General features: G+C 41.7%; 1 protein-coding gene across 5 annotated transcripts in view; it reads right to left on the reverse strand.

Moving 5' to 3' along the window:
• Positions 1 to 13,714, reverse strand: part of SLC16A7 (solute carrier family 16 member 7) — a 113,925-nt gene that overhangs the window by 35,017 nt on the left and 65,194 nt on the right. For all 5 annotated transcript variants that reach the window (XM_079994299.1, XM_079994300.1, XM_079994301.1 and 2 more), the window contains one exon: positions 7,965 to 8,196. In XM_079994299.1, the coding sequence (XP_079850425.1) occupies positions 7,965 to 8,175 (211 nt within the window). In that variant the 5' untranslated portion in view covers positions 8,176 to 8,196. The remainder of the gene's footprint in view (positions 1 to 7,964; positions 8,197 to 13,714) is intronic.

Below are 13,714 nucleotides of genomic sequence, written 5' to 3' on the forward strand. Positions count from 1 at the left end.
GTAGCCATTGATCACCTTATCCTCCATGAATTGGTCTATCCCTCTTTTAAATATATTCTGCTGAAAACCTAAGCTAAGGACCAGGGCTTCTGCACAAAGACACCACAAGAAGGCCTTTGTATCAAAATAGGAATCAGTGCCACCAGTGGAAGAACATTTCAAAAAGGACATATTTGGGGCACACAGAGTGAAAAGAAGCCAGGGCTAATACAATAGAGGTATAACACTCTAGATTGACAGCTCTCAGAAGCAAATAGTGCAGCCTTGTCATCGTTGAGGGATACACCAAGGAGGTTTTGAAGGGAGAGTGGAAAGAGCTACCAACACTTCACTGTTGTACAAAATGCAACACTAGCAGTTGCCATAAGAACATAAGTAAAGGCCAGCCAAAGGCCTATCTAGTCTGGCATCCACCAGTTTCTCCTAAATGTTCCACCAGATGCCAACAGAGAGGCAGGACATGAGGGCAATATCTCTTTCCCCCTATGCTCTGGTGTTCAGGATCATGCTGTCTCTGATCCTGGAGGTAGCATGCAGTTGTTCTGACTAAGAGCCACTGGCAGTCTTGTCTTCCATGGATTTCTCTATAAATGAACCTTCTGCTTGCATCACCACAGCCACATCCCACAAAAGGATCAGGCTGTTAAGAGAGCAACTTTTCCTTCAGTTTTACATTTGAAGGTTCACTGAAGATCTACTGTTTGCTCATAAGACCAGGATTCTAGCTAAACGAACAGTTCTGCCCTGCTTATCTATGCTCAGTGCTGGCAAAACATTGGTGCAATGGTGATACAGTTTCATTCTCTGGACATCATTTGGTACAACTGTCAAAGCGCTCTGTTCTTATGAGCCAAACAGTAGCTCGTACTGTGACTCAGCAGTATCATGTTTCCCCAATAGAAGCCATTGAACCTTGGCCTGAAAACAGCTAGCCTATGATTGCTTCAATACACTTTTAAAAATAAACAAGTGGATATTTCATAACTGAGAAACAGTGGCAGATTTCAGCTTTCCAGCACAGCATTCTTGGCACACACTACACAGGCTGTTTCAGTTGAAGATACGTACAACAACACATTTTACAGAGAGTATTGACAATTTGGAGGAGGGTAACCAGAGTGCTCACTGGAAGGACAGATCCTGAAGCTGAGACTCCAATACTTTGGCCACCTCATGAGAAGAAAAGACTCCCTGGGAAAGACCCTGATGTTGGGAAAGATGGAGGGCACAAGGAGAAGGGGACGACAGAGGAAGAGATGGTTGGATAGTGTTCTCAAAGCTACCAGCATGAGTTTGACCAAAATGCGGGAGGCAATGGAAGACAGGAGTGCCTGGCATGCTTTGGTCCATGGGGTCACGAAGAGTCAGACACGACTAAACGACTAAACAACAACACAAACCAGAAAGGTGTGGGGTTCTGGAAACGAAGTCCTAAGAGGAATGGCTGGAAAAGCTGTATCTGGAGAAGAGAGCCCAGAGAGGAGAAATTTAAGGAGAGACATGGCAGCTGCCTTCAAGTAGCTGATGAGCTGCCACATAGATGATGCTGTACCTAAATTCCTGCACTGAGCAGGGGGGGTGGACTAGATGACATTGAAGATGCCTTAAAAACCCTAAAATGCTATGATTTTATCATGTGTGTTTCTCCCAAGATGGTTGCATATATACCTTATGCTGACAATGATGTCTCACAGTCCCTAGCAGTACTTCAACCCTTTCATAAGTACTGTAGGCTCCATTTTTTTGGTGTCACATTTTATGGGAACACATCCCAAGTTAGTTTACACACTCTCAAAATGCCCTTAAAACTAATGCAAATGTCAAAGAACAGAGCTTAAACAAATTAAAGGTATTAATACTTTATACGGTGTTTTAAAGAAGCTCCTACTTATTTATGACTGCCTTTCACAACCTGGTTTACTCAGCAATTCTTGGAGGAGGAATAAAGACTCCTCAACACTTGTACACTGAAGTGCCATTTGTTCAATAAACTCTAGTGCTAGGCAACTGTGCTTAGAATTAACTATCTGGCTATGGGACGCTTGGAACTAAAGTAGACTGTTAGGCTTGGTGTGATGTGAGATGATACAATATTCAGACCACTGAAGTCACTAGGAATGAAAAAGCAGAGAAAGGCATTACATGGCTAGAGAGGTAATTTATGAGATCCTCTCTAGGAGAAGTCATGTCTCCTGGAGTAGAAGGGAAACTTGTCCATACATACAAATGAATGGAGAAATCTAAGATGCTAATGCAGCACTGACTGGGTACCAGGGTATCCCACCTGAAACGGAGTTTCTGCTCTTTCTAGCAAATATTATATATGCCATTGTTTTAACTGGATTTACAGCACAACCTTATGTATACTTAGAGACAAGTCCCACTGATTTTGGTGGTACTTACTCCTGGAGAAGAGTGTATGCAATGACTGTAGCTGGCTGAGGGCTGCTCTACACTGCAAAACAACAACAAAAAGAAAAAGTAGGTCTGTCATAAAAAGGTAAAGGTACGGGCCAGTCGTGTCCGACTCTAGGGTTGTGCGCCCAACTCAATTAAGAGGCCGGGGGCCAGCGCTGTCCGGAGACACTTCTGGGTCATGTGGCCAGTGTGACGAAGCTGCTCTGGCGAGCCAGGACCAGCGCAGCACACGGAAACGCCGTTTACCTTCCCGCTATAAAGCGGTACCTATTTATCTACTTGCACTTAAGGGTGCTTTCGAACTGCTAGGTGGGCAGGAGCTGGGACCGAAAGACAGGAGCTCACCCTGCCGCGGGGATTTGAACCACCAACCATGCGATCGGCAAGCCCTAGGCACTGAGGTTTTACCCACAGCGCCACCCGCGTCCCCAGGTCTGTCATAGCCAACACTTTAACCTATAGGTACATAAAGATATGCCTTTTGACATTTATAATAAACTCTCCTTTTCCTGCTTATCATATTTTTTCTTTGAAAATTATATTTATTTATTGAGAAAGTTTTTGATACAATATTGACAATTGAACTTATCTACATTTGTCCAGCAACCTTCAGTATTTTAGATTCTTAAAAATGCAGAAGCATCACTTTAATAATCTTGGAAGGATGATTTAGCTGTCAGCTTCAATGCTTCCATTCTACTTCTTTTCCTGAACAATTCTGATCACATGCACACACACACACACACACACACACACACACTCCATTAAACTAGTTATGGTGTTTTTGTCTAGGTTTGGCAGCAAAAGTCGCAATTCCTACTTCTTTGTCACCTCTACCAGCAAATATCAAATTAATTCAGCATGATGTAAAAATGTCTGTCTCTCTGTGTGTTAAAACACACACCCAAATGTGAAGTATTCCCTCACGCCCAGGAGGCATTTGGAAATTGGGAAGTTGTGTTTTCAAGGGCACACTAAATGAGGTTCTTAAAATTCAAGGCTGTACATATCCTAATAGAGGGTAAAAGTTTGTCCCGCACAGCAAAGGACACAAAGGTCACATCAATTTCCCAGTCATTGCCTGTTCTGTTTTCTCAAAACCAATGTCTTAACTGAGAAGATACTATTGATGGTTTAGGGAAATAATTTCTGGAGTCTTAGTTAACCATATGAAAAACTTTTTGTTTTGTTTGTCTTTGTCTTTTCTGTTTTTAAAGGCAGCCATCTGGTGTTTGTGTTACATGAATTTTGCAACTGTCATTTTTGCAGTGCATACCATTTTATCTTCACAGTAATGTTGCTAAAAATGTTCTGAATTGCCTTGTTGGATTTGGACCACATAGTTCAGCACTCCATGTCCAACAATGGCTGCCCCTTGCAGCTTACAATAAAGGCAGAACAGAGGATGGAAATAATTCTCTTCTGCTGTTTGTTCCCAGCATATGTTAACAAAACGTGCACTGACCTTGAATATGGAAGTTCTGCCACTTCAGTTTGATAAGCCTAGCCTTCTAGAATTGTCTAAAAACATTTTAAAGAACCACTTATGCTAGTGATATCACAATATCCTTTGACAATATGTTCCATAAACTGATAATGCGTTGCTTGTTCTGAACTTGCTGCCAATCACTAGTCTGAGCGCTCGTGTTTTGAAGGGCAGGCAATTCCCCTTTATTCATTTTTGCTGCACCATTACTTGCTTTATTATATGATATTTCCCCTCTCTCTTCTTTTGCTAACTAAACTTTTGACACAGCCTCCCTGCATTATGTACAGAGAGCCTACTGAGTAACATTAGCAAATATTCTGAACACACCAAATGAAATGTTCTTTTTCCAATTAACCTTCAAAATAAACCCCAAGAGCTTATCACTGAACTATTTTTTAGTTGTCCTATGAACAAAAACAACAGGAACTTGCTGCAGTTAAAGGTAACCTTAAAAGGCAGATATTTGTGACAAAGCTATAACGGTTTCCACTGTAAAATGCAATATGGTATCCAAAGAACATATCAAAGAAGGAAAACTGAATTCTGCAGAAAAGCAGATCACGTAAATCTGCAGATACTTCCTCTTTGTTTGCAATGTATCCTGCTTCTAAAGCACATAGCATTTGGAATTTTTGGGCTGTGAGATGGCTAATAGAAAGAGAGATGGAAGGGCATGAACTGAAAGGAAGCCCAGAGGTTGGGGGAGAATGAAGATGAAATTCTATCTCTGTCTTCCTTTGGTTCTTGGAACTATCACACACAATCCAGGTGTTCTGGTCATGAGAACCAGAGGCATGTTACTTTCTTTCAAAGTGTAGATAAGCTGCAATTGCACAATGGCAATTTGTACCCACGTTACAGATAGTACATCTGTGCAACGAATGTATGAATATGGGCAAACAGCTGTGGGATTTATTTATTTCCCAGTGTTCATAACAAATTGAAAAGCAATTCATTCCTGTGAAATGATGGGAGATTTAAGTATAAAATTAAAAGCAAAATATATATAAGCGTGCACTGATTGTCCTGTGCCATCCCACTGTATGTCCAAATCCTGATGATAGTATGCTATTTATTTATTTTTTTGCAGGGGAAAGGCACTATTTAGCCCTCCATATGAATGAAGGTTTGAAAAGTGTCTGAACTTAATGAGGAAGAAAATGGCAGCAAAATAGCTTTACTTCCTACTTGTCATTAGACTAATGTAGCAGTCAGGCACACCTGAGATGACCGAGCTGCCATACTATACCTTTAGTTTAGGGCAACACCCAACAGATAGTAATTGAGGATCTTTGTACTGACTTTACTGAGAAAGTCTTGGGGCTGAAAAAAAGAAGCAGCAGCCCTGGAAACACATATAAAAATAAAGAAGCCTCCTACTGACAAATGTGCTCCACAGAGGAGCAGATCCACAGCGTGCCTAAGGGGCAAAGTGAAATTTTTATACAGAACTTGATTCATTCAACTTTGCACATTTTTCCTCTGCATTCTTGAAGGAGGTGGGGTGGAGATGAACACTGTGCTTGACCTATCTGTTGGAATTAACCACGAATCCAGGAGACCATATGGATTTGCCAGATGGCCTGCTATAATTTCATGACATTTATTCGAAGTATGAAGTTAAGTGATAAACATAATTAACATTCCTTTAGCTCCTTCCTGGATGTCTTTTATTAGTTTCATTTTTTCCCAGATATTGAAAGGTAAGTTAATACCTTGTTACCGAAACACAGATGCCTGCTAATTACCTCAGGAGGCTGAAGGCTCCGAAGCAGAGATCCTCAGTCTCACTTACCCAACGACCCCGCTGTGAAGATTAATAGGCAGAGCGCTAAATCATAATGAGTGTGTCAGATCTCAAATGTTTTTCAGGTTCTTCCTAATTAGCATTAAGAGATACACAGTGTGCCCACAACATTTTCAAGATATCTGCCAGGCTTCGCCATAAACAAGGTACCTGACACGCTATGTTTTTCCTGCTTTCATTCAAGCAATAGTACAACAAATGTTAAAAATCAAACAATCAAATTTGATAGGAAAAGCAACAACCCAAAGGAATAACTCCCTCCCAAACATTATTATAATTGTTTGCTTTTTTTCATCCTCTGCCAGTGATTGTTTGATACTTTATTTATTGGGAAGCTATTTTGTGGTGGCTGTGGCTTCAAAGAATGTTTAGCTTTGGCAAGGCTACCTGCTGCTAGCACATTAAAGCCATACAGCAAGATAAGAAAATAACCGCTTCACTGTTTAACTTGTTACTTTCGCTATAGAATGTGGAGCTTGCTCAAAATCCTTTATTTTTTATTTTTATGCTTGATATTTATTCTGGACAGGAAGATAACATTTCTGGGTTTCTATGTACTGTACAGTATAAGGTGGAACGAAATACTACAAAAAAGATGAATTGTTCTGAAGTTCTCAAGATGTTCTCCTATCCTAAGAGATAGTGACACCAATGGGAAACTGGTCGATGCCAGTGCTAAACTGAGAGGCAGCATGAAATTTATCCATTAGCATCAGGGGTGGTTGCAAGCAAAGTGATCAAGAAGACAGACAGGAAATCAACAGAGTGAAGATTCAGCGTTCTAACATTCTCAGTCAACCAGAAAAGATGATGCTGATGAAAAATTGAATCAAATTACAGTATTACTTGAGTTGTTTGATAATGCTATATTTTCCAATAAGGGGGGAAGTTAAGGTACCCCATGAACCTTAGCAAAGTAGCAAATTGCTAAGTAGCAAATTAATCGGTCATATTTTATTAAATCAGCCTTCCACAACCTGGTGCACCTCATAAGTTTTGAACTTCAACTCCTATCATCCCAACCAGCATGCCAAAACACCTTGAGGACTTCAGGCAGAGTAAGGCTGCTACAAATCCTAATCATCTTTCATTTTGTTCATTAAAAAAGCAAAACAAACAGTTACTTCTATTTTTTGATACTATTTCAACAGCTGAGGGTCAAAGTCTGTTGCATGTTCTGTTACTTTATTAAATGACTTCTATTATCCATTACTTTCCGTATCAGTGTGACATGTCCATCAGCAGTAAACTTTCCAGGTTCACTATTCCTATTGTTTTTATCAGTCCATAAAACTTGATACCCTGTTCCATCTATTGGTTCATGATTGTGCTTTGCTTGATTTATTGATCTCAGCATCTGGGGTTGCTGTTTCCCTAAAACCCTAGGATCTGCCAGGCAGAGTACAAAAGACACTTAGAATTAAAAAAACAAAAACCTATGACACCAGAAATTATATTAAAGTACTAGAGCTAAACTGAATTCCACAGCCACTCCAGACAAAAATCCATACCTTATCCTGGCCATTTCCCCTTATTTCCTTGATGTCATTTTGTTCTTACCTCTGCTACACACTAGGGAATCAGAAATCCTTGCTGATCTACTTTAAATCACACAGCCAACCACTAGTAGATCCCAGTGGGCCTTCTGCCCTCACTTCTGCACTATAGGTAAAGTAAGGTAAAGGGACCCCTGACCATTAGGTCCAGTCGTGACCGACTCTGGGGTTGCGGCGCTCATCTCGCTTTATTGGCCGAGGGAGCCGGCGTACAGCTTCCGGGTCATGTGGCCAGCATGACGAAATCGCTTCTGGTAAACCAGAGCAGCACATGGAAACGCCGTTTACCTTCCCGCCGGAGCAGTACCTATTTATCTACTTGCACTTTTTGGTGTGCTTTCGAACTGCTAGGTCGGCAGGAGCTGGGACCGAGCAACGGGAGCTCACCCCATCACGGGGATTCGAACTGTCGACCTTCTGTTTGACAAGCCCTAGGCTCTGTGGTTTAACCCACAGTGCCACCCACCAAACAGCAAAACCAATTGCATCATTGTTTGAAATGAACGCTCATGCATTCAGAGAGTGATAGTTATTGGAAGGGTTTAGGAGAGGAAGCAGAAGAAAACAATATGTGGTTCTTTATGAAAACAAATCTAGAGAAGCCATGAACTGCAAAATCATGGAGCAGAACTTTGCTTAATATTGTAAGACCATCTGACAGGCAAAAAAGAAGAAAAGTTAGGTTCTCATATACCTCCTGCATACATGACAGCCAACATGATCGATGATATCCAAGCTATCTGGCTATATGATGTGCCGAAGATCTCCTGTATCTCCTTGAAGAAGACTGTGATGGCTTTAGGGAATGCATAAGAAAATCCAATGGAGATGAAACTGCCAAAGACCACAACCCAACCCCATCCACCGTCCGGGGGAGCGTACTGCGTCGTCGTTGCGGGCGGCATTTTTTAATCTTTATAAGTAGGCTGCAGCGGGGAATAAAAAAGAAAGTTGAAAAGGTTATTGAAATAGCTTCCTCTTTCTTCAGCATACTGTCCATATATAGTAGCCAATTCAATACAATAATACAAAACTATTATCCAATGCTTTAGCCAGCAGCAGATTCTCAAGTAAGACTGTCAGTGGATGATGTAGTGCAATTACTCATCTATAAAAGCCAAGGTAGCCTTCAGGGAGGGTGAAAACCTTGGCAAGGGTTACTGGAAGAACCTTATTAGGTATACTGTAGTTTTTCCAGGTCACTGATCCAAGCCACTGTGGTTGTATTTAGCAATTAATCACAGATGGTAAAGTGACATTTTGGGTCTTCTAGTATCAATCTACCCAGCTTCACCATCTCCAGTGAAGTGTGGTTGATTTGCACCATATGTGGGCCTGGCCTATATCTAGTACTTCTATTAAAATGTAAAATAATGCTTGATCTCAGCCTTAAGGGAGCATCACATTTTAATAGTTATTTTTAGGTATCATTTTCATGAAGAATAATACTCAAAGTGACTTGCAAAGGTAGTAAAACCTCAAGATTAAAACCATTTAAAAGACATACTGTATATACATACATGCATGCAAAATTGTAAAAGCATTTCCAATATAAACCAAAGTCCAAACTTCATTCAGAACATGGCTTGAATTAGACTATATGAAACAACATTTTTGGAAACCTGAAGGGCTTGATGGAAACATTATTTCATTATGTGAAATGTGAAAAGTGACCTTTAGTGCTATTAAATCTGAAAATAAAGATTGGTTATATAATGAGTAACAAAACTGGGATAAAATAAAGAACTGAATTACACAGCGCCCAATTCCCTGTTTGAGTTGCCCACCTCCCTCCCAGCTGCCCTTCCCCCAGAAAACAGTCGCCCTTCCCACTTCCCTCCCTCCACATTCCAGCTGCAGCCGATACCTGTCCCCTAAAGAAGCGATAATCCCAACAAGGGAAGAATGGCAAGCCAAGATGTTGGACTACGCTGAAATGGCAAAACTAATGGGAAGACTCAGGAATCAAGAAGACAAGGGGAAATTTTATCACTTAGGAGAACATTGTAAGCAAATTAAAACCCTAGCTGGACTACAAGAAACACTTGTAAAGTAATGAAGATTATAGATAATTTGGAAAAATGAAAATGGTGGAGAATGTACTGATATGCAGGTTTAAATTTTGTTTCAAGGACCCACGCAGGGGAAGGGGGGAAGTCATGAGATTCAGAGAATCTCATAAAATGATTGTATAAATTGTTTGAATGTAAACTTCTAATGATATTATATGTATATGTATATGTATACACACACACACACACACACAAAGAGAGATATCTGTCCCCTGCCCTTCCTGCGTGCCCATGTCCTTAGGCCTCTTCCTGAATCTTCCTTAGTGTGGCGGCTCCTCCACCATCCCTCTCACAGCTGCTATCACTGTCCAGCTAACTCACATGCCTGCCTATCTGCCACCATCACTGCACACTTTAACTCCCCACCCACAGACCTCCACAGGAAACATAGAGAGGGAAAATGGAAGGTAGAGTGGTGAGCCAGCTTCAGTGTCTGGACACTGCCATGTTGACCAGAGGTAAGGAGGGGAAGCCTTTGTTGCTACTGGCAATGTCTGGGGTATTCCGGGAGTGGCTTGTGTAAATCCGGAATGTACCGGTCAAAAAGGGGCAGTTGTGGGATATGTATTTGTACAGTGAATGCTTCCTGTTTTAGATATAAGAGGTCAAGGAGGTTAGGCTCACCCATGAGGCGACGTGAGGTGACCGCATTGGCTGGCAGGATCCACAGAGGCAGCAGATCTGGCCTCCAAGGAATGTATTTCATGCTGTTGTTTCTGAGGTGGCAATGATGGCTGCAATGCACTCCTTGGAGGCTGAATCTGCCTCCTCCTCACAGCCCCACCCCCATTGTTTCTTAGAGAATAGGGGACACTGTTGGTCTCCTCCCACCACTGAGGAGGAATATTTTTAAAATATAGTTTTATTGATTTCTAATATATAACAATTACAAAAAGAGAGAGAAAGGGACACAAAAACAAAATCCCAACTTGCCCCCTTCCAGGGCGGATCAATCTAGTCAAGTTTGCTAAAGTCCAATCTGTGATTTTGGTAGTTGCCATTCTTCAGATTAGCCAGTAAAGTGTTTTATAAAAGGATGCCATATTTCAACAAAATTGAAATTGTGGTGGCTGCCCTCTAGGGTCTTCCAGGGTCTGCATCCACCTGGAGTGATTCAGAGCTGGCCCCTTCCTCCCCCCCCCCCCCAGCATGGCCTTTGATTCCCCCATTTTGACTGTCGGGTAAGAGTGATTTGATTCCCCCCCCCCACGTTCCCAATGTTGATTTTCAGTCCTCACTTGTCCTAGAGGAAGTAATGTAAGTGTAGGTCCTTATTTCAGAATGTGCCCCACTTGAATGCTCCTCAAAAAGAAAACTAAATGTCAGAAATGGGGGCTCAGTCCTAACCTTCTCCCCACTAAGTTAGTTTTCTATGTTCAGGAGTAGCTCCTCACATGAGCACCTGTCTGTAGTCTAAAATGGGACCAATTGAGAAAACTAGTCCTTACACACAGGATAGCTATGACAGAGATTCCTAAAAGCATTGGACTATTTCTCTCCCCATTGTTGGTGTCCAGATGACTATTAATTTAATCTTGTTTAATCTGTGCTGACAGATACTGTCCATACCTGTCCACACACACACACAAAAGTGTAATGTGGAGTATCATCATGGGTTGAACATGTCCGAAGACGATTGACACGATAATTGCAATTGTTGCAAAAATAACACCATGTAAATTAGTGCACTGGAGCATTCATAGGAACAGAGCCTTCCATCACCGGAGCCTTCTGCAGACTAATGAAGAGATTCTTTTCCCAGTGTTTCTACTAGAAAACATGATGAGTCCTGTTTAATGATATATCAGAGACACCTTGCCTAATGAGGAAATCACTACCCCAATAACAAACAACAAACAAAAAAGTATAGCTGCTAAATTTCAGTATGCCTCAAATGAATTATTCTATTTGCAATGGGACTGGAAAGCTCTGATACAACAGAACTCATACAGACAAATCAAGGCTGGATGTAATAATAATAATATAATAATAATAATTTATTATTTATACCCTGCCCATTTCGCCAGCCACTCTGGGCGGCTTCCAATCAAGTGTTAAAAACAATACAGCATTAAATATTAAAAACTTCCCTAAACAGAGCTGCCTTCAGATGTCTTTTAAAGAGAAGATAGCTGCTTATTTCCTTCACATCTGAAGGGAGGGAGTTCCACAGGGCGGGTGCCACTACTGAGAAGGCCCTCTGTCTGGTTCCCTGTAACCTCACTTCTCAGAATGAGGGAACCACCAGAAGGCCCTCGGTGCTGGATCTCAGCGTCTGGGCAGAACGATGGGGGTAGAGATGCTCCTTCAGGTATACAGGACCGAAGCCATTTAGGGCTTTAAAGGTCAGCACCAACACAGTACAATTCCCTTTATTTATTTTTTATTTTTAAGTTGAAAGTCCCTACAGAACCTGTTTGATTGACAGGGAAAAGACAATGGTTGGGACTGATTCCATCTCCTACGTCCTCTCCTGAACAGCCGGATAGTATCATTTTGCTTTTGGAAGGCATTGCATGCACAGATCAGGAAGAAGAAGGGTGCACACAGCACCCTTGGGTATGCGTTGTACCTGGTAGGTGCCAGTGAGGTGGTGAGGGAGGTGGTGCTCTGTTACTCTTCTGGATTCCCAACACAGCAGGTTGCTGTTTGATGCTCCTGATGCTTCATCTATGCTGTGCCTGCACCACACCAAGCCTCACTGACTTGACCCTCTCCCTTGCACTCTTCGGAAGCACCAGCGACCTGCTGTGTTGGCAAGCCAGGGGAGCAACAGAGCTCCTTCCACAACAACTCACTGGCCACTACGGGTGGTACCCCATCCAGCTGTAAACATTCTGATTTCTGCACACATCATATTGCCCCCTAGCTTGGATTGGCATGAATGGATGGGTAGATGCAATGGAGACCAGCTGGATCGGGGCCGATAGGTATAATTGAGATCCATATTGAAAATGAGCAAATATGTCTGAACCACAGCAATAGGATTGGTTGACAAAGACAGGCAGCAATGAATACCATACCAAACATTTTAAAAGGATGAAAACTGAAATAACAAGGTCAGAGAAACAGCCATGACAAATAATTCATCTTGATATCATGCACTGTAGATTCTAGTCAATCATGATCAACCTGTTTAGACTGCTTGTCTGCAAATGCTTCATTAATATTCCTCTGCTTGCCAGCTGACAAAATCAACTCTCAATACAATAAATAGCTTGTCAGGAGAAGCTCTGAAAATGCTCGACTCTCTCCCATTTTTTTATATATATATTTTTTGCAAATTCTCCGTATTTATTGTAGGATAGGCTACAATTCTGATAATATCAAGGGCCCTTTATGTTTAGCAGTGTGCAACTTCTGCAGTTCCTCACTGGCTGATAGAGCTGCAAGGATCACAGTGACTTAAGAATCTATGGAATAAACTTGTTCAATGTGTTTCCAAAGACACGGCAACAATGTACAGTGGAGAAAACTGCTCACCAAATTGACTTGAACCCCACTTATACAAAGTACAGGCTCTGTCTTGCTTTGTATTTCAAACTGCACACATTCCTAGAACCAGGAACCTTTGGTTTTGCATGCAGCTGTCCTATGGGGTGAGCTAAACAAACTGCATCTAGGAACATTTTCCTGGCAAGGAAGTAATCTCGGGCTCTGAACTGGCTCTGTACTCAGGTGTATTCCTCAGCTCCCTTTCCCAGACTCAGATCACCTCCAACAGCTGCCCATGGCTCAGTCTTGACAACCTCAAGCAAGGGAAACAACCACAAGAGGGCGCACTGAAATGAATGGGACTTGAAAGAGCAGATCTCCCATTCATTTCGCTGCCCGAAGGATCAGTGATTAAGGGAGCTAAAATAAGCTGAGAAGATGATATGGACACCAATAGCATGGGGACTACTCCTTAAGTTGGCAGAAATGGTTAATATAAGAATAAAGCTGATCAAATGCCGTTTTGCTGTTTGACAGTTCCCTGGTCCTGCCTACCCGCAAATAAAATAATATAAACCCAAAACTGTTCAGAGCCTTTCCGCCACACTTGCTTTAATAGGGTCAGCTAACCTTTCTCTTTACAGTTCAAACTGTTGGCTTGTCACTGCAGCAGAAATCCTGATCCACTTATCAGTCTATTTTAATCATTCTTACTATTCCTTAAATCCCTGTACCTCACAAGCATTAAGTACACCAAGTTGTATTACAGCAGCTAAGGGCAGTTTAAAAGGACTGCCATCAACATTTAAAGAAAGAAGGGTGTTTAACAAATATTAGCTTGGAATCCCCTTGGGATTTAACAACAATTTTAAGGCACCAGGAAGTCCTCCTTAAGCCCTCCAACAGAACTGAATGGGATTTGTGCGACAGACCAAAC

The sequence above is a fragment of the Podarcis cretensis genome, assembly GCF_951804945.1.
Source record: "Podarcis cretensis genome assembly, chromosome: 10".
Lineage (NCBI taxonomy): Eukaryota > Metazoa > Chordata > Lepidosauria > Squamata > Lacertidae > Podarcis > Podarcis cretensis.